We start from the raw sequence: 19,549 nt of genomic DNA, 5'->3' as shown, positions 1-19,549 counted from the left end.
TCAAGTTTTGACTAAATGTTTTAATATAGAGGGGGGAATCGAGACTAGGGTCGTGGTGTGTGTGTGTGTGTGTGTGTGTGTGTGTGTGTGTGTGTGTGTGTGTGCGTGCGTGTGTGTGTGTGTGTGTAGAGCGATTCAGACTAAACTACTGGACCGAACTGTATGACATTTTTCATGAGAGTGCCTGGGTATGATATCCTCAGACTTTTTTTCATTTTGGATTAATGTCTTTGATGACGTCATATCCGGCTTTTTGTAAAAGTTGATGCGGCACTGTCACACCCTCATTTTTCAATCAAATTGATTGAAATTTAGGCAAAGCAATCTTCGACAAAGGCCGGACTTTGGTATTGCATTTCAGCTTGGAGGCTTAAAATGTAATTAATGACTTTGGTCATTAAAAATCTGAAAATTGTAATTAAAATTATTTTTTTATAAAACGATCCAAAATTACGTTTATCGTATTCTTCATCATTTTCTAATCCCAAAAACATATAATTATGGTATTTTCGGATTGCAAACAAGCTCTGAAAATTAAAAATATAAAAATTATGATCAAAATTAAATTTCCGAAATCGATTTAAAAACAATTTCATCTTATTCCTTGTCCGTTCATGATTCCAAAAACATATAGATATGATATGTTTGGATTAAAAACACGTTCAGAGAGTGAAAAAGAATAGAGATATAGAAAAGCGGGCTATCCTCCTCAGCGCAACCGCTACCGCGCTTTTCTGTATTGTTAATTTCACTGCCTTTTCCACGAGCGGTGGACAGACGATGCTACGAGTGTACGGTCTTGGGGAAAAAAATGCTTTGCGTTCAGTTTCATTCTGTGAGTTCGCCTGACCTTGACTAAATGTTGTATTTTCGCCTTACGCGACTTGTTCTTTCTTCATTTCTTCCCACCATTGGAGCAATAGAGAGTCTCTAATATCACCGGCAATTTGTGCTTGCTATAGGTTAACAGTATAGGCTCTATTGCTCCTATGAGGGAAAGGAATGACAAACATTAACCGGACAGTTCAGGACATTTCTAGACGCAAAGGGAGGTAACTCTTACTTGGTTATATATGGAAGGAAGGTAACTCTTATATTGCAGGCATGCCTGATCAGTCTTTACCTAGAATGTTCCTAAAGAAGGGAGATGTCATGTCAACGTGTGGTGGTTTTTTTAAGGAAAATCGATGACGTTGATGGTAATATGTTTACATTGTCTCACGGGCTTTTAATCAGAATGTATGAGCACACACTTTCATCTATTCTTATCCGAATTGGAATAAGATTGTAATCGTTTCTAAAAGAGGGGAGATCAGAAACACCCGGGCGAAGCCAGGCCTGACTGCTATTCCAATATATATATATATAAGAATTGATGTAAGTATGTGTGTGCAGGGGCAGATCAGTTGCTTTGTAAGGGGGGGGGGGGGCACTTTGAATCGAAAGTGAATGTGATGGGCGCAAAGCGCCCGAATTTGCTAGGGGGGTCCGGGGGCATGCACCCCCGGAAAAAAAATTTGCCCAAAGAAGCAAAATGGTGCCATCTGGTGCCATTTGAACTTAGAAATGGTCATAGAATCAGCATAGAAAAATCTTTTTTTTTTCTTCTTCTTTTTTTCTTCTTTTTTTTCGGGGGGGGGGGGCACGTGCCCCCTGTGCCCCCCCCCCTCGTCCGCCCCTGTGTGTGTGTGTGTCTGTCTGTCTGTGGTCGCCATAAATCAGAGATGGCAAGAGGCAGGAACAAGATAGTGTGCATGGGATTTAGTTTCCTAATTCATTGTTTCTTTTCTCAGGTTGTGAACCTGCCCTCTATGGAATACAGCATATATAGTGCGAGGCCAGTTCAGTGCCTAGTACTTGCATTGGCCCGTTGGACTCAAAGGAGCAAATAGGCCTCTCATGACACTTTTCATTTGGACTTTCAACTCGACCTCTAACCAGCCGCTTCTCTGTCTCTTCAGCTCCGCCTCCGCCTTGGAGAGAACAGTGTATTTGCTAATGTATATCCCGTGGTTTTTTTTCAGTCAAACTCTTCTGAAGACGGCCATGAAACGGTACCACGAAGACGGCCTGAACAACTTGAACTACACTGTCCAGTTCATCCACCTGGACCCTCTCTATACACACATCATGGTGGACACCGGCGAACAAAGTAAGCGTGTTTTCTAAACCTTTGTTTCCGCACAGTGACGCAGAAGCGTAAAGATTGCGTGGCAGTGTGTGTGTGTGTGTGTGTGTGTGTGTGTAAGTAAATGCGTGCGTGCGCGCGTGTGTGTGTGTGTGTGTGCGTGTGTGTGTGTGCGTGTGTGTGTGTGTGTATGTATGTAAATGCGTGCGTGTGCGTGCGCGCGTGTGTGTGTGCGTGCGCGCGTGTGTGTGTGTGTGTGCGTGCGTGTGTGTGTGTGTGTGTGTGTGCGTGCTCGCGTGAATGTGTGTATGTGTGTGACATTGTATGTGTGTGTGTGTGTGTGTGTGTGTCCCTGTGTGTGTGTGTGTGTGTGCGTGTGTGTGTGTGTATGTGTGTGCATGTAAATGCGTGTGCGTGCGCGCGCGTGTGTGTGTGTGTGTGTGTGTGTGTGCGTGCTCGCGTGAATGTGTGTATGTGTGTGACATTGTATGTGTGAGTGTGTGTGTGTGTGTGTGACTGTGTGTGTGTGTGTGTGTCACTGTGTCTGTGTGTGTGTGTGTGTGCATAGCGATCCCAACAAAACTTCCAGACAGATGTTTATGGAACTTTGCTTGTGAGTTATTTTGTTCCATCATCCAGATTATACTGTTTGGTGAATGTCTTTGCTGAAGTTAAACTTGGCCAACAAATTATTGCAACAATTTTCGCACTTTCAGAAAAGCGTTAAACCACAATCCATTTTAATTTAACTTTATATGCTGGAAAAGGTAATTATGTCTGCTGTTCATATCATTTGTTCGATTGGTGGTACTTTGTATAGGCATCTCGTGGCAGCCTGTCAAACAAGGTCACACCTAAAATCGACCTGACAAAAATCAATGCCCCGTATTTTAAAATCTGCAAAAAATCAAAATGTGCACTTACCAAACACTTCTGACTACCATTGGAAAGGCCATGAATTTCCTTTTCAGAGCATTTTGTTTGATGCACCTTACGTCTTTAGTATTTGTGTAGCCTTTTGTCAAAGGCGGAAGGTGTCAACCGTTTCAGAGGCCAAGAAAGGCACGTTTTGCGGCCATTTTTGAGGGGGTCCTCCACTGAGACAGCCATATCTGCTCAAGTTCCCAATGAATTGCTTTGAAATGTCAGAAGTTCTGACCAATAGGCTGACCAGAATGTGTGTGGAATTTTGTGAACGTGTATATCAAGCGTATCGTATTACGTAACTTTTCCGAAAGATCTAAACAAATATTCTTATTAATTCAGGGTTTAAGGCCAAAACATTGTGACTTTGCATGCAAAGCACAAAATGGTTGAGGCAGTTGGTGCCAAAGATTCAGGCAGATCTGAGTGCTGGTTTACATTTGCTGAAGATGGGAACGCACAAGAAAAATTATCGATGATCGTCTTTTTACATTTAGTCAAGTTTTGACTAAATGTTTTAACATAGAGGGGGAATCGAGACGAGGGTCGTGGTGTATGTGTGTGTGTGTGTGTGTGTGTGTGTGTGTGTGTGTGTGTGTGTGTCTCTGTGTGTTTGTGTGTGTGTATCTGTGTGTGTCTGTGTATCTGTGTGTGTGTGTGTGTGTATGTGTGTGTGTGTGTGTGTGTAGAGCGATTCAGACTAAACTACTGGACCGATCTTTATGAAATTTTACATGAGAGTGCCTGGGTATGATATCCTCAGACTTTTTTTCATTTTTTGGATTAATGTCTTTGATGACGTCATATCCGGCTTTTTGTAAAAGTTGAGGCGGAACTGTCACACCCTCATTTTTCAATCAAATTGATTGAAATTTTGGCCAAGCAATCTTCGACGAAGGCCGGACTTTGGTATTGAATTTCAGCTTGGAGGCTTACAAATTAATTTATGACTTTGGTCATTAAAAATCGGAAAATTGTAATTACATTTTTTTTTTACAACACGATCCAAAATTACGTTAATCTTATTCTTCATCATTTTCTGATTCGAAAAACATATAAATATGTTATATTTGTTTTAAAAACAAGCTCTGAAAATTAAAAATATAAAAATTATGATTAAAATAAAATGTCCGAAATCGATTTAAAAACATTTCATCTTATTCCTTGTCGGTCCCTGATTCCAAAAACATATAGATATGATATGTTTGGATTAAAAACACGCTCATAAAGTTAAAACGAAGAGAGGAAAAGAATAGCGTGCTATCCCGCTCAGCGCGACCATTACCGCACTATTCTGGCTTGTCGATTTCACTGCCTTTGCCACGAGCGGTGGACTGACGAAACTACGAGTATGCGGTCTTGGTGAAAAAATGCAGTGCGTTCAGTTTTATTCTGTTAGTTCAACAGCTTGACTAAATGTAGTAATTTCGCCTTACGCGACTTGTTCTAGGGCCATGAGCCCTAGTACTACGCTGGCGTTGGCTCACATGTATGTATAGCTGAAAGCTTATGGGTGTCGGCAGGCGTTTGCGCATGCGCTTATGTCGTCATCAGTTTGTGTACACAGAAAGTTGTGACATCCGTCACCCTATGGGAGGGGTGAAGGCAACATTGTTGTTCATCTGTAGAAAGTTGTGAAATCCGTCACCCTATGGGAGGGGTGAAGGCAAAATTGGTCATCACTGAGTTTGTGTAACACAGGAAGTTGTGAATTACAAAATTGTTCAACAAAAACATCAGAGATCGAATTGTGCAGGGTCAACCGCAACAAACTCAAACCGAGCCATGCATACTTACGACGAAAATACAGTTTAACGACCTCTCTGCTTAGAGCAATTTGGGTCAAAGATATCAGAGCCGAAGCTCTACGATGTGTGCCTGGGTGAAGATGAGCAACAACAAAAACAAAACAAAAAAAAAACAAAAAAAATTTTACTTTCCGTAATGGAAATGCTGGAAGAACAGGATTTAAAATCAATTCCTTGCAGGAGATACACGATTGTAGAGATTTATTCTTTCATTCCGAGGCAGAAATGCTTTTGTATTCAAGAAACGTGGAACGTTGCTATTCCGGAAGGGAATTGATTTGATTTGTTGGTACTTTAGAATAAAATTGTGAAAAGTGGCATCCGACTGATCATGGCAAAGGAGTGAGTGTCAGACCAAGGAGGGTCGTGGTGGAGAAGCCGAGGCACCCTCTACGTACTTGTGGATTCGGCGGCTAGTCAACTGGCGAAAAGCAAACCCGGTCCTCCCTAGGACCTATACTGGCCGGTTAAAAACATATGTACAGGGCTGCGACTTTATGTCGGTTTATTCATCAACGCCTTTATGGCACCCTCTGTCTACAGAGGCATGGGAAGGGGATCAGGTGAGGAGGCCAGAGATGTGTCTCTGTAACCCCCTCTGGGGTGGGGGTGAGAAAAAGAGGATAGGCTATTTACACTGTCATACACAGTCGTTCGCATACTCTCGCACAGCTACAAAGGCCACCCTCCTCCCATTCATATTATACTGCATTTGAGTGACTTATATACCAACATTTTTATGTCTTATTTTCAGCACAGGTGTAGGAAAAATCATGAACCAAAATGTTATTTATTTTCTAATTTAACATTTTTTTTTTACAAATGTGACCATGTTCTTTTAAACAAACAGTGACATTAAACATTGTTATGTTAAAAAAAAGAAAAAAGAAAAAAAGCTTTTGCGCACAAATCAGAAAATACATTGTACATTTTACTAAACCGTGAGTTTCTGTGGCAAAGCCCGACCGAGGAAATTGCACTGGTTTTATTTTTAGATCAGTGGGAACTGAATAGTGGATTATTTTTAGATCAGTGCATGCTACAGGAGTACGGGAGACAACTCCAACTGACTAAATTTGTCGTCTGCTTTTGTTTTCGATACGAGACGAAGCACTGACTTATGCCGCTGAAAAAAACTGAAATCAGCATTAGATCAAACCGATCAACTTTTATTCAAATCATGCAGTTTGTAATCAAAGTAAGAGCTCTGAAGTTGTTCATGTTGATTTCTTTTTTTGTGGTTTCTTTGAAAGTGAAACTAAACAAATACAACATTATACGCACAATGTGTTGAAGTATTTACTATATTATGTGTGTGTTCTACAGCGCCCGCGCGTGGGTGTGTGTGTGTGTGTGTTCGTGTGGGCGCATGACTTTGGGGTTCACATGGTTTGTTTGTTTGTTTGTTTCAGACCCACACCCATATACACACATTTCACATTTAAACCATTTGTCGGCCCCCTGTCGATATTTATCGACTAAGTTCCTTTGTGTTGCATTGTTGTGCAAGATGACTGAGTGTGTGCAAGAAACCACTTTGACCATTCACCTAAAAATTACATGAAGGAACGTCTGGGAACCTGCTGATTTGAATCAGCAAATTTTCTTGTTATTATTATGTCTACTTACATCGGAGTACAACATTCGGATTAAGCAAAGCAAAGCCCACGACCAGCTGAGTGTCTCGCGACTGGGGTGGGCTGTGATTGACCGTTGACCTCACCCCGGCATTGAAACAACAGAAGTGGAGGGGGTTATGACAAAGCAACTCTCCCGCTGAGAGGGACAGTTAGACACCGACACTTGGTACCTTTTTGTATCAGTGAACGAGCGCGGGCAGCCTCTACTGGAAGCGCTCTGGAGATAATGATAGGGTTTACTCTGTCGAGTCTTCATATCGAACCATTATTCTTGCGTGCTCCGCCGCTGGTGTTATGCAATATGTCTAGGTTTCACAAGAATTCCTTGTTTTGGTCACCGACACACTGAACATTTCTGTACGCGAAGAACTGTCACCATTGCATTTATTTTGCTCTTTTTCTCATTTTGTTCATGTTGTTTGAACACCGTGTTAACTATTTACAGGAACTTCGTAACTTGTTACTAAAACTAAAAGTTCCGCAGCAGAATCGTCACTGCATATGACATTTTGTTATTTCTTGCAATGTTTTTAATTGTTACTCGTTCTTCTCACTCTCTTCGTGTTGTTTTTACACTTTGCAAATAGTTGTGTTTGTGTGTGCTGTAAGTTCCTCACGAAACACATTTTCCGCCACTCTGCATTTGACATAATTTTAAAAATGTCGGGTCTTCTTTGTTTGAATTCTTCGCACTCTGTTCATATACATGTTACTCTGTATGTCTTCTTTGCAATAAAATGGGTATCTTTTACTCAAAGTTTCTCAACAGGGAGATCTTGCAGTGCATGTAACATTTCGTACTTTCGTACAGTATTCTTTGTTAGCTCATTTGTGGTCTTTTGCTCAAAGTTCTTCAACAGGGAGATCCAGCCCCATTGCATTTGACAATTTTCAATCTTTATTCGTCTGTTTATTTTTTGTTCGACTAATAACTTCATTGTTCTTCATTGCAAAACGTTGGGTGATCTTTTACTGCCTGCAGTGATGACCATATCACCAAGACAATTACATGGTAATTTGCATCAAGATTGCAGTATATTTCAGCCGGCCAATGATTGACAGTGCACTGCATCAGATCTGCTCTCATTGCTTTACTTATCATTGCAAGGCTCAGAACAATTCATGGGAGCAGTGAGCTGTTTTATGCTATGACATAACTGAACCCAAGTGAACTGGATACCATTTTATTTTAAGGAACATCGCTTTGATGGTTTTATGTTATGTGCAGATTGCTCATTGTCATAATACATTAGTTGGGTGGCTGCTTCATCCGAGTCACCTTGTGTTACATGTTACTGTGATTATGTGTGGATTGGTGCTTCCTCCTTTTTAGTCACTTTTCTTCCACTGATGATACCGTGATTGAAGTTGCATTGCTGCTCCCACCTTTGATTCCCGTTTCAGTCGTTCATTTTTCTGTATATGAGTGGATTGGGGTAATTCAAATGACATAGTATACATTAATCAACATTAGACAATCAATGCCTTCAATACAGCAATTGCAGGCAGGATCAGGACATTTCCCATGGATGAATGCGTTCATATCATTGATTACATTGGCGCATATTGCGCAAGTGAAACTTTACAACGAAGGGGTTATTTTTTCAGTCATTTGAATTTAACAAATATTTTGATAGCTGTTGTGCATGAACTTTAGTTCGTCCACGACCATTCTACAAAGTTTCGAGTCTATAGGTAAAATGGTCGGACATTTACCTTTTCTCCAAAACTGAGGTGTTATCAAATTACACCTCCGAAATTGTCAATGGCGCGGAAGCTTTCCTGACTAGGCATGGCCTTGAACCCAGCTCTAACTGCTTTCTTCAGGTCACCAATGATCTAGGGGATGAGGCGTGTGTTTGTGCATACTCTAAAAATACGACTATGGCTGCACCATTGGAACCCCTTTCATGACCGTGCCTAAACATGGCAAAATACGGTATAAAGGAGTTAGTTTGATTTTACGTTGGAACGTTCTTTTATGCGGAGTTCCATTCTACGTTTTCAAAGTCGCACACACAACTAATCCCCCCTCCCCCCCCCCCCCCCCCCCCATGTTCTACAACATGTTTTCGCCCTGTTGATCTCTGATCAACCCTTTTTTCTTGTTTACTGCATACAGTCGCCGTAGATATTTCAAGTCCTTGGCCTGTGCTGAGGTTATTTTTAGTCAGAGCGCTGTGCTGATTTGATAGTTATTATGGGGGCGAGGACGCCCCCATTCTATACGGATAGTTTCGAGGTTGACCATGGGCAGCGCCATTTTGTTGTGAAATACGTCATCAGTTTGTGTACACAGGAAGTTGTGACATCCGTCACCCTATGGGAGGGGTGACGTCAAAATTGTTCATCTGTAGAAAGTTGTGAAATCCGTCACCCTATGGGAGGGGTGACGTCAAAATTGGTCATCACAGAGTTTGTGTAACACAGGAAGTTGTGAAATTGTTCAACAAAAACATGATATGTCGCATTGTGCAGGGTCAACTGCAACAAACTCAAACCGAGCCATTCATACCTAGCTGTATTTGAGTGACTTATATACCCGACATTTTTATTTCTTATTTTTAGCACAGGTGTAGGAAAAATCATGAACCAAAATGTTATTTATTTTCTAATTTAACATTTTTTTTACAAATATGACCATGGTCTTTTAAACATACAGTGACATTAAACATTGTTATGTTAAAAAAAAGAAAAAAGAAAAAAAGCTTTTGTGCACAAATCAGAAAATACATTGTACATTTTACCTACAGGCCAAACCGTGAGTGTCTGTGGCAAAGCCCGACCCAGGAAATTGCACTGATTTTATATTTAGATCAGAGAGAAATTGTCAAGAACAGGCGCTTGCATTTGGATGTGTCCAATGATAGTAGGTTTGGTTGTGATCAATCAGAATAATGTAGGAATAAAAATGTATGACAGTTTAGTATGATGACATGTAATTCACATATGCTGAAATATGATATTATACATCATGTAATATTATTATGGCTGTTGCCATGACCATGAAACCCAACAAAGGTTTAATGTAATGTAATTCAAAATACCAAAACCGAGCACCTATTAATCTCGTCTTTGCGCGTGAAGATTGAGGCCGTCTGCCAGTAGCGGTTAGGTCATACAGTGGAACCCCTCTCTAGCGACCTTTAAAATGTTGACAAAAATCGGTCCTTGTGGAGGGGGGTCCTTACAGAGGGAGGGGGCGGAGTCAGGGGGCCACAAAGAAAGTCAGATTTAAAAAAAAAAAGAAAACAGAGAAGTTTGAGTTGCTGACGACCGTTCTCTCTGAAAGCAAACTGCTTCGATTTCATGTTTGTCCTTGGTGTCCACCAGTTCTGGTGCATGTACTACCCTGGCCAAGTTTCCTCTCAAGACATCAAAGAGACCGCCCCAGTATACTCTACAGCCTCTGGGCGAACCACCTCTCATAGCTAAAACTGGGTCAATGACCCCTGGGAAGAAGGTCAGTGTCTATAAAAATTTTACTCCTAGGCCTGCGGCCAGGGGGGGGGGGGAGTATACCGGTACCATTTGAGAATCAGACCAAATGAGAATTGAACCATTTGAGAACATCCTTTTTTTTCAATCACTACATCGAAGGCCTGCGGCCCGGGGTTCACATGGGTTGGTTTGTTTGTTTGTTTCAAACCCACACCCATATACACACATTTCCCATTTAAACCATTTGTCGGCCCCCTGTCGATATTTATCGACTAAGTTCCTTGTAAGAGTCTGCGGCGGGCGCGCGGTAGTGTGTGTGTGTGTGTGTGTTAATGTGTGTGTGTGTTAATGTGTGTGTGTTTACGTGTGTGTGTGTGTGTGTGTGTTTACGTGTGTGTGTGTGTGTGTGTGTGTTTGAGTCTGTTTGTGATAATGTGTGTGTTGGAGACTGAGAGAGAGAGAGAGAGAGAGAGAGAGAGAGAGAGAGAGAGACAGAGAGAGAGAGAGAGAGAGAGAGAGAGAGAGAGAGAGAGAGGGGGGGTTGTGGGTATATGTGCGTGCGTGTATGTGTGTGCGTGTATGTGTCAGAACTTCTGACATTTTCAAAGCAATTCATTGGGAACTTGAGCAGATATGGCTCTCTCAGTGGAGGACCCCCTCAAAAATGGCCGTAAAACGTGTCTTTTTTGGCCTCTGAAACGGTTGACACCTACCGCCTTTGACAAAAGGCTACACAAATACTAAAGACGTAAAGTGCATGAAACAAAATGCTCTGAAAAGGAAATTGAATGGCCTTTCCAATGGTAGTCAGAAGTGTTTGGTAAGTGCACATTTTGATTTTTTGCAGATTTTAAAATACGGGGCATTGGTTTTTGTCAGGTCGATTTTAGGGTTGACCTTGTTTGACAGACTGCCACGGGATGCCTATACAAAGTACCACCAATCGAACAAATGATATGAACAGTAGACATAATTATCTTTTCCAGCATATAAAGTTAAATTAAAATGGATTGTGGTTTAACGCTTTTCTGAGCGTGCAAAAATTGTTGCAATTAGTTTTTTGCCAAGTTTATATCCCTATGGTTTGGGTGTGTGTGTATGTTTTTATGTTGGTTTATACATGTTGATGTCCTCATGTTTCAATCAAAATCATTGACATTTTGGTCAGACAATCTCTGACTTAGTCCGGACTATGGGAATGCATTTCAGCAAGAAAGCTTAACCAGGAATTCATAAGTTTGTTGATTAAATTTGCAATTAACATCTAAGTTTCATTTCCAGATTGATAAATGAATGTATTGCATTCTTTATCTTCACCTTAATTCAAAAATATATACATAAATTGTTTTATGTTTGAAAACAAGTTCAAAACTTTAACCAAAAAATCCGTTTTATGCAAATTGGGTTCATTAAGCTTGTGTTACCAAGACAATGTGTCGGCGGTGGGGTTTTGGTCGGCATATATACATGATTTACAGTAAATAGTCTTGGTGAAAAATTGCAGTACATTCATCTCCATTCTGTAAGGCCCACAGATTGACTAAATGTATTAATTTTGCTTTACGGATATATTGTTTTCGGATAGACACACTATCTTCCTATAATGAAGGTCGTCTGCTGAATGGGTGCCTCAGGTGTCTGTATTTAAAAATATTTATTTTTCTGCTTTGATGTCAATAATTGGCCTAGACAAGTATTGAAATAATGTGTGGGATGTGACTTCTGTCAGGACCATTTGTCTCATCACATACATATAAAGAATACATTAGAATTTGTTCATTTCTCTATAAAAAAAACTCTTTACAGAAAGTTATTGTTAATAAGTGTATAATTATAGACGAAGTTGTAAAATGGTGCACATCTAATCTAATGATCATACGCCAAAGTAAGAGAAACAATTCGGCAATTACCACAAGGCAAAATGTATCCTTTGAATCGTCTACGTTCGAGGTCAGAAAATACGCGAATTTTGTCCAATAGCAAAATAAAACAGGCACCAAAACTTCTTTTTTCAGCCCCTGCGGAATTGGAATACCTCAGGAGGAATGCAAGCCCTTCTCAAATGAAGAGTGGTAATAGGGTACCGACCAAGAAGCGTTCAAAGGTAGCCAAGTCACCGAAGTATTTCAAGGAGAAGGAAAAACAGTGGCTAATATATCATAAAATGTATCCTCAAAACATATCAAACCGAACTCAAAACCAGACACTATCATGATAGGATGGTCATCCCACGTGAAAATCGTTGACAAATACGCAGTGGGCTAGCTCGATTGCGTAAGCGCACGTGTTCGCAAGCATTGATCAAAATGGGTTAGTGTGGTTTCGAAATTGCATTACAGCTTTGGAACAAGCAAAGGCACAAGACACCGGTTTGAAGAAATAAAAATCACAAATGTTTTTAACCCCCCCCCCCCCCCCCTCATATATGTTGAAGAAAAGGTACTACAAAGACATATAAACATGTGTCTGCTTTGTTACGTTATCTTGCTGCCAAACATACTCTAGAAAGATAAAAACAAAAAAACAAGTGCCGAGTTCAATATCGGGTGCCTTTGCCTGTGAACCTTCCTACACAAAATGTTTAGTTTTTCCCATTCAAGCAGGATTTCACTCTTAGTGCAGTGGTTAACGAACTGCGATAAGAGACGTGAGGTCGTAGGTTCGACCCCTGCCAGCGCGATATTTTTATTTTTATTTTTTAACTTAGTTTCCTTTCTTTACTCTCCTTTCTTTTGATTTATTTTAATCTATTCATCTTTATTACAAAGCATTTTTGGTGATCAATTGCAACACTGAACAAAGCTCACGAGGCACTGATTTGGCATTGATCACTGCGGAATTCGTTCGCCGACCACTGAAACCACTGAAAATTGTTAAAGTTTTTGATCGAAAAGTATAACGCTAGTATACATTTTCAAAAGATTGGTGTTTATATAAACTCTTTTTTCCATTGATGCGTAGGAAGATTTTATTGACACCCAATGAAGATTTTGTAAGTGATTTTCCTATTCCATTTATTCACAACACAAATTATTCAGTACCTGTACGCCTATATTTGTACCCGATGAAGATATTGAGACTATAATTATGCTGCCTCTGTCTCAGTACACTGCAGTATTATTCCAAAATGTGACCACCGTCAAAAAGCAATAACAAACTTACTCTTGTGATAGACATCCATACAAAAAACAAAACCGCGCTGAAAAGCATAAACAAATGATTTTTTTCTGCACAGAAAGTTTGAATATATTGAAAGGATTGTTTGTTGTGTATTTGTCACCCCCCCCCCAAATTGGAACATTATTGCCATATTCAGTTAGTTGGAGTAAGTTAAGCTAATTTTGAATGCACTCAGAATTAAAGGCGATTCTTTTTACGAATTAATCACTGGGTGTTGTGTGTGTGTGTGTGTGTGTGTGTGCGTGTGTTTGTGTGTGTGTGTGTGTGTGTGTGTGTGTGTTTGTGTGTGCGTGCGTGCGTGCGTGCGCCGTGTTCATACGTGCGTGTGTTTGAGCGTTCATGAGTGTGTGTTTTCCTCGGTTTCTGTACAAACACACCCTTTTTCTTTAAAGTGAATTTGCTCTTTTCTGGATGACCAATTAAGGCATGAAGATACCCAAGGTCACTCCTATTGCATGCTTCTCTTCTCTCACGTCACATTGAAATAGTGCAGGACGGAAGCCTTCAAATGACAAATGAATAAAGTCCTTAATGTCAATCCAGGACAATGGTGTAACTGTCGGATTGCAGGAAGAATGCATTTCAACAGTCACGCTGCTTTGGGATAAACAATTGCAGTTGTACCTGCCCTTACGACCACCTCTCCAAATCGACCGCCAACCCACAACAACCATCACGAGGATGCCAGTCAAGTTTTTCTTCATATAATTCACCTTTTCATAGCGACCACCTGTCTATGACGACCAATTTTGGTCGGTACCTTAGATGGCCGTTAAAGATAGGTTCGACTGTACTTCTACAGATGGGAATTACCAACACATGCGTGGCAGAGATTTCTATGGGACAAAACTAATCGAAGGGTAGTCTTCAGGGTCACCGGTTTCGGCATGATTGTTGCCAAATCAAACATCCGTTCGCAAACAGTCTTTCGCAAGTGTCTGTGCGTGAAAGAGGTGTGTGTGTGGGGGGGGGAGGCGGCGGTGAATTGTTTCTCTTGATATCGTGTGTGTGTGCGTGCGTGCGTGCGTGTATGTGTGTGTGTGTGTGTGTGTGAAACAGTCTTTCGCAAGTGTCTGTGTGTGAAAGGGGGGGGGCGGTGGTGAATTGTTTCCCCGTGACCCTGCATAATTAACAGACCCAAGGTGAAGGCCATACGGTTTGTGGCGGGAACCAGAAACTTCGGTTAGAAAACACGTGGAAAAAACACTTGGAAACTTTGCTACAACATGAATTGCTTTGAAAGATTGATCAGCACACAGAACCCCTGCACCCCGTAACCTAGCAGCAGCCACTCACTTTGCAAAAGTATTTCCTCGGTGAAACGTCCTCGCATATAATTCTCACATGCTAAAACGCGTGGGAAACATGTTTCACTCTTTCCGATTATTTTTCCCGCAATAAGCAAGACAGCGACAGATTCTCAGTCACTTTTCACCTTGGGGAAAAAAACCCAGTAGAAGCGATTACACGCCGTCGATCCAAATATTCTTGTCACACTCCCCCAAGCATCCTGTTTGCGGAAACGACGCGAGATAAAGGTGAGTCGCATACTAAAACGCATAAAAAAGGATACTTTTCGTCAATGGAGTCACTTGATTTTGATAGCGCTGCTTGCTAATGTACTAAACTAACTTCATGCTTTCATATGTCTACTTTGGATGGCATTTCGAAGAGCACTTACACGATTTGTGCTGTAACAAGTATTATTTTAGTCTATTTTTACCTTTCCCCACGTTTTACTCAAGGCAGCAGTTATATTGTGCTTCGATTTGTTTATTAGGGGATATTCTTTATTCTAAAACACTTGCTTTGAACCACCAATGATCATTTCAAAGCTTTCCATCTTTCTATATTTGGACGATTAATTAGGACACTCGGAATTTTATTGATACACTCCCCCTACCACCTTTGATACGCTCCTCCTATAAGTGATTTCATTTCTTCGTACGATCCCCCGACAGTTTACCATTGCTTTCCGTACAGTTATCGGCTTGGTTAACTCCATAAGAGAAGGGTATTTCGTGTCGAACTTCAACATAAATACATATTTAAATATAAGTAGAGGTTAAACAATGGGTCACAGTCGATGGTAACAATATAGGTCGAAGTTCGCAAATCGAGTCATGAAAAATGCGGTAATTAACTGAAGCTCGCATTTTTCATGATCCGCAAACTTCGACCACTATTTTTATTTACCTTACCACATCAAGGAACAATTTGAGGGCAATATTGTCCAAAGGAAACTCATCTTTTTGCACAAGCTCATGGAAACGAATCCACATAGGCAAGTAGCCATGTGCCTTCAATTTTGCACAAACATCTGTGGTGAGGTCAAGCAGTTCCTGGAGACTATCTTGTTTCTTGTCTTCGTCGCTGTCTGATAAATAATCTTCACACAATGCTTTTTCGCCAGACGGAGTGTGCGACGAGTAGCTAATTGCAGAATCATGTTCAGCTTTCGGTAAAAGTGAAATCTTTCGGTTTTCGCCAATCACTATATCTAGCCCATTCTGCACCACTTCGGCAGGAATAAAAGGCAGTTCTTTAGTCACATAGGTCCACTTGCCTGAATCGGCACCCAGCAAAAGTTCTCTAAATATTGGAGCCACATTGCTGTGCTCCGAAATGCAATGTTGTATTATTTTCTTAAAGGCACAGTAAGCCTCCCGTAAACCATCACAGAGCTACCCGAGCGTCTATAAATACAGTACAAGCATACTTCCATTTGAACGCTCACCGAACGGGAACATCTTGGCTGCTTTCTGTCGAGCGTGAGACATTTTCCAAGAATTTATTTTCGTGGACTTGGCCCTGAAGAACAATGGCGCCTCGTTTTTGCGCTAGACCTAACTTTTAAAATCTAAATAATAAATTGACAGCTTGTTACACAAACATTCTTTAATCATAAAAGAATTCGTTTTTCATCAAGACAAGATCAGAACAATTCGAAGTTGTGAAAGTTTAAAAAAAAGAAAAGCCCGGAAGCAGGGTCACGCAAGGGTCGTAGCAGACGACGGCCCGGTTTATCAGTGCAAATCGCCGTTCCTCTCAACAGTCAAAAGCCATCGCTAGAGTTCTTGTGAACCACAGCCGTTGTTTCGTGCATAAAAAACGTGCTATTGTAGATAAGCTCACGTCGAGTCGCATTCAAATGACTAACTATGACGACTGCATTGTGAAAAGGGGGAAAACTGGATCACACGGGTTCACGATGGCTCAGGGGTAAGATAAACCACGCAAAAATAAATTCTTTGAAAATTGTTCGCTCTTTACGGAGGGCACCTAGGATGTTCTCAATTGGTGAGTGTTTAAATGAAAGGGTGTTTGTACTGTGTGTAAAAGCCTGACCGTATCTGTGATGGTTTACGGGAGGCTTACTCTGCCTTTAAAGTCAGGAAAAGGTGTCTGGCAGTGGCGGCATTTAAACTTTGATCCGTCCATTTTACCAGGAGAGAGAGATCTGAAACTGAAAAGGAAGTGTCTGTTAACAAAACAGCTAGCTCGTGATATAGGTCGAGCAAAAATTAAAAATGATTTTGACACCTTACTACGCCGCATCTATATATATATATATACTAGAGGAATACCCGGCTTCGCCGGGGTGAATCGCGAGACAGAGACAGACAGCGTGGCGGTTCATCACAATCACCTCTGCAGGCGAAGTCCTGTCAAACGGGATTGAGAATTTTAGAGCTTATTTCTTAGCCCTATATTATCTGTTGTGGCTTCTCAAATGCCAGAACATACAGACAGACAAAAGCCGCTAGACCCCATCACAAACAGAACTCTACAATCCACAGGTTTTTGCCCACACACACACACACACACACACAGAGAAGCCATATATATATGTATATGTATATCTATATCTATAAATATATAGAGATAGGTGAGAGTGTATTTTTCGCGTGGCTATAAATTGATTCGACCTTTTCACTTTGACAGTAAGAACAACTTACGGGTGCAAGGGAAGCGTTGTGGACAGCGCAGTGGACAGCGCAGTGACATTCTAAAAATAGTAATAGTAACTTACAACTGAACGGGAAAGCCACACGAAGGAAGGGAGATAAACGCCAAACACTGGAGAAGATAAGGAAGAGTTACTTATAATGGTGAAATGAACACAAAAACCAAAATCAGTTCAGCGCTGCGCGCTGAGAGCACATGTTGAAATATCTCATCGATGATATTGTGTCCGGGGTGTAGCTGAATACGGTGTCCAAATTTGAAAAAGATCCACCGAGAACTTTGGCGTTGTGATGTGGTGTAGCGGCTATGGTGTGTCGGTATGGGGGCCCGGGTAGCTGAGGTGGAACCAAAATAGCTGAGGTGGAACCAAAATCGGTTCAGCGCTGCGCGCTGAGAGCACGTGTGTAAATATCTCATCGATGAGGTTGTGTCCGGGGTCTCTCTGAATAAGCCCACCAAATTTGAAGCAGATCCATCGAGAACTTTGGCCGTGCATGGCGAATACACAAACACACAAACACACAGACACAAAGACACAAGTCGTATATATATATAAGATACGACTTGTGTGTGTGTGTGTGTGTGTCTGTGTGTTCGCGATGCACGCCCAAGGTTCTCGATGGATCTGTTTCAAATTTGGTGGCCATATTCAGGTACACCCCGGACACAACCTGGTCGATGAGATATTTCAACACGTGCTCTCCGCGCGCAGCGCTGAACCGATTTTGGTTTTTCTGTTCATCTTCCCAGATCCATTCCCACTAACTCTTCCTTATCTTCTCCAGTGTTTTGCGTTTATCTCCTTCGTGTGGCGTCAATCCATATTCCCGTTTCTATTCTTAGAAGGTCACTGTCGACAACGCTCAATCCATATTCCCGTTAAACTATTTTTAGAAGGTCACTGTCCAAGAGTGCGCTAACAGATTTAAGCGCATCGCCATTAGCCAATCAACTGGTTCACATCAGTCATGTGACACCAGTACTTACTGACAATTATTATTATTATAAGAATGTTATTGACTAGTTCTTGTTCTAACTCTGGTGTTAGTGTGGAAGGTCTTCCTGTGCACTTTACTTCTTCTTTTTCAATTCGTTTTTTCCTTCTAAATGTCTTTTATGCGTTGTGACAGGAACACCATAATGCTCTTGATGCGCAACGCAAACCCATATAGATCTCCGTTTCTCACTGCCGACAAAGCGCAGCCCATTTCTTCTGGTATCCACCGTCCGGGTCCCACGATAGTGTCAAACAAATCAATCAATCATTCAATAGAACTTATAGAAGGGAAAAACACAACAAAACCGAAAAGAGAATTGAATACGTGAATGAGGGTAAGATGGAACAGAATGCATCAAAGCTGGAACACTGTTCCATGTTTGCCTCTCTTATATATGTGTTCCATCATTGCCACATGGCACCTGCATGGATTTCGAGTTTAGCTGTTGGATACACATGACGTTTTAAATCTTTGTCTCCGTTAAAATTATTACAAATCAACGAAGGTTTATCACAGCAATCAACATTTCATGTGGACATATAGATACAGAGTAATAATACCAACTTTAGACGAAAATAAGAAGGAAGAAAAGTTTAAAAAACGTACAACGTTTTTTGTTTTTCCGCGGTAGCTATTATTCTTGCTGGAATAACATCAAGGAAAGTCACTAGACATTTCTGCAAAACAATTGTTCATGAAGTGTTTCCCGTTGATCACATATTGAGGTGTTCCAAGTTTGCCGACTGTTCCGGGATTGGCGACTTTCCCTCACGCAAATTTAAATTTAAATTTCGGTTTTTTTTGTATTCGGTGTGCCATTAAACTATGGATCGCTGGGTATCATATTTTTGGTGCTATAAGACTTCAATTCATACAACACTCGCCAATTAACTCTTTAACCTCTTCTTCCTGAAAACTTGATTCCAGGGTGAACAACGGTCCTTTGTTTACAGTCTCATCTAAAATTACCATATTAACATGTCTCATGGAAAGCTTTTTGCATTTAGTCAATGATTACCTGAATGTATTGCTGGAGACTGGGGATCAAGAGGGAAGCGAGTGTGTTTGTGTGTGTGTGTGTGTGTGTGTGTCTTTGTCTTTGTCTGTGTGTGCGAAAATATTAAGGTGTCAATAACTGTTCCTTTTTGAGGAGATGAATATGGTGTCTGTGTATAATGATCCATTAATTTATAAAATAAAATGTCTGAAGTTGAAATTGGAAAAACAGACACACATGTCAGGTTGTTTTTTGTAACTTCTTTGCTATTTCAGTTTACAATTACATACAACAATGGGCGGGCGAGGCCTGCATATGGTGTAGGCTCGCGCGTTAACTTTAGTGTCTGCTCGTACTGACGGCATGCAAGATACAAAATTACTAATGTGTATGCATATTTATTAATGAGAGTGTTATCGGTATGTGCGTCTCGGTATACAGCAGTTGGGCTACAGAGTGACAGG

At 41.0% G+C, this 19,549-nt stretch overlaps 1 protein-coding gene across 2 annotated transcripts in view; it reads left to right on the top strand.

Moving 5' to 3' along the window:
- The window catches only part of LOC138962126 (beta-1,4-N-acetylgalactosaminyltransferase bre-4-like), a 35,794-nt gene extending 23,431 nt beyond the window's left edge, over positions 1–12,363 (top strand). For both annotated transcript variants that reach the window (XM_070333846.1, XM_070333845.1), the window contains exons 6-7: positions 2,025–2,152; positions 11,957–12,363. In XM_070333846.1, the coding sequence (XP_070189947.1) occupies positions 2,025–2,152; positions 11,957–12,156 (328 nt within the window). In that variant the 3' untranslated portion in view covers positions 12,157–12,363. The remainder of the gene's footprint in view (positions 1–2,024; positions 2,153–11,956) is intronic.
- Positions 12,364–19,549: the final 7,186 nt, after the last annotated feature.

This window comes from Littorina saxatilis, linkage group LG3 (genome assembly GCF_037325665.1).
Source record: "Littorina saxatilis isolate snail1 linkage group LG3, US_GU_Lsax_2.0, whole genome shotgun sequence".
Classification (NCBI taxonomy): domain Eukaryota; kingdom Metazoa; phylum Mollusca; class Gastropoda; order Littorinimorpha; family Littorinidae; genus Littorina; species Littorina saxatilis.
The sequence above is the reverse complement of the archived record's forward strand: the minus strand, read 5'-3'. Positions and strand labels throughout refer to the sequence as shown.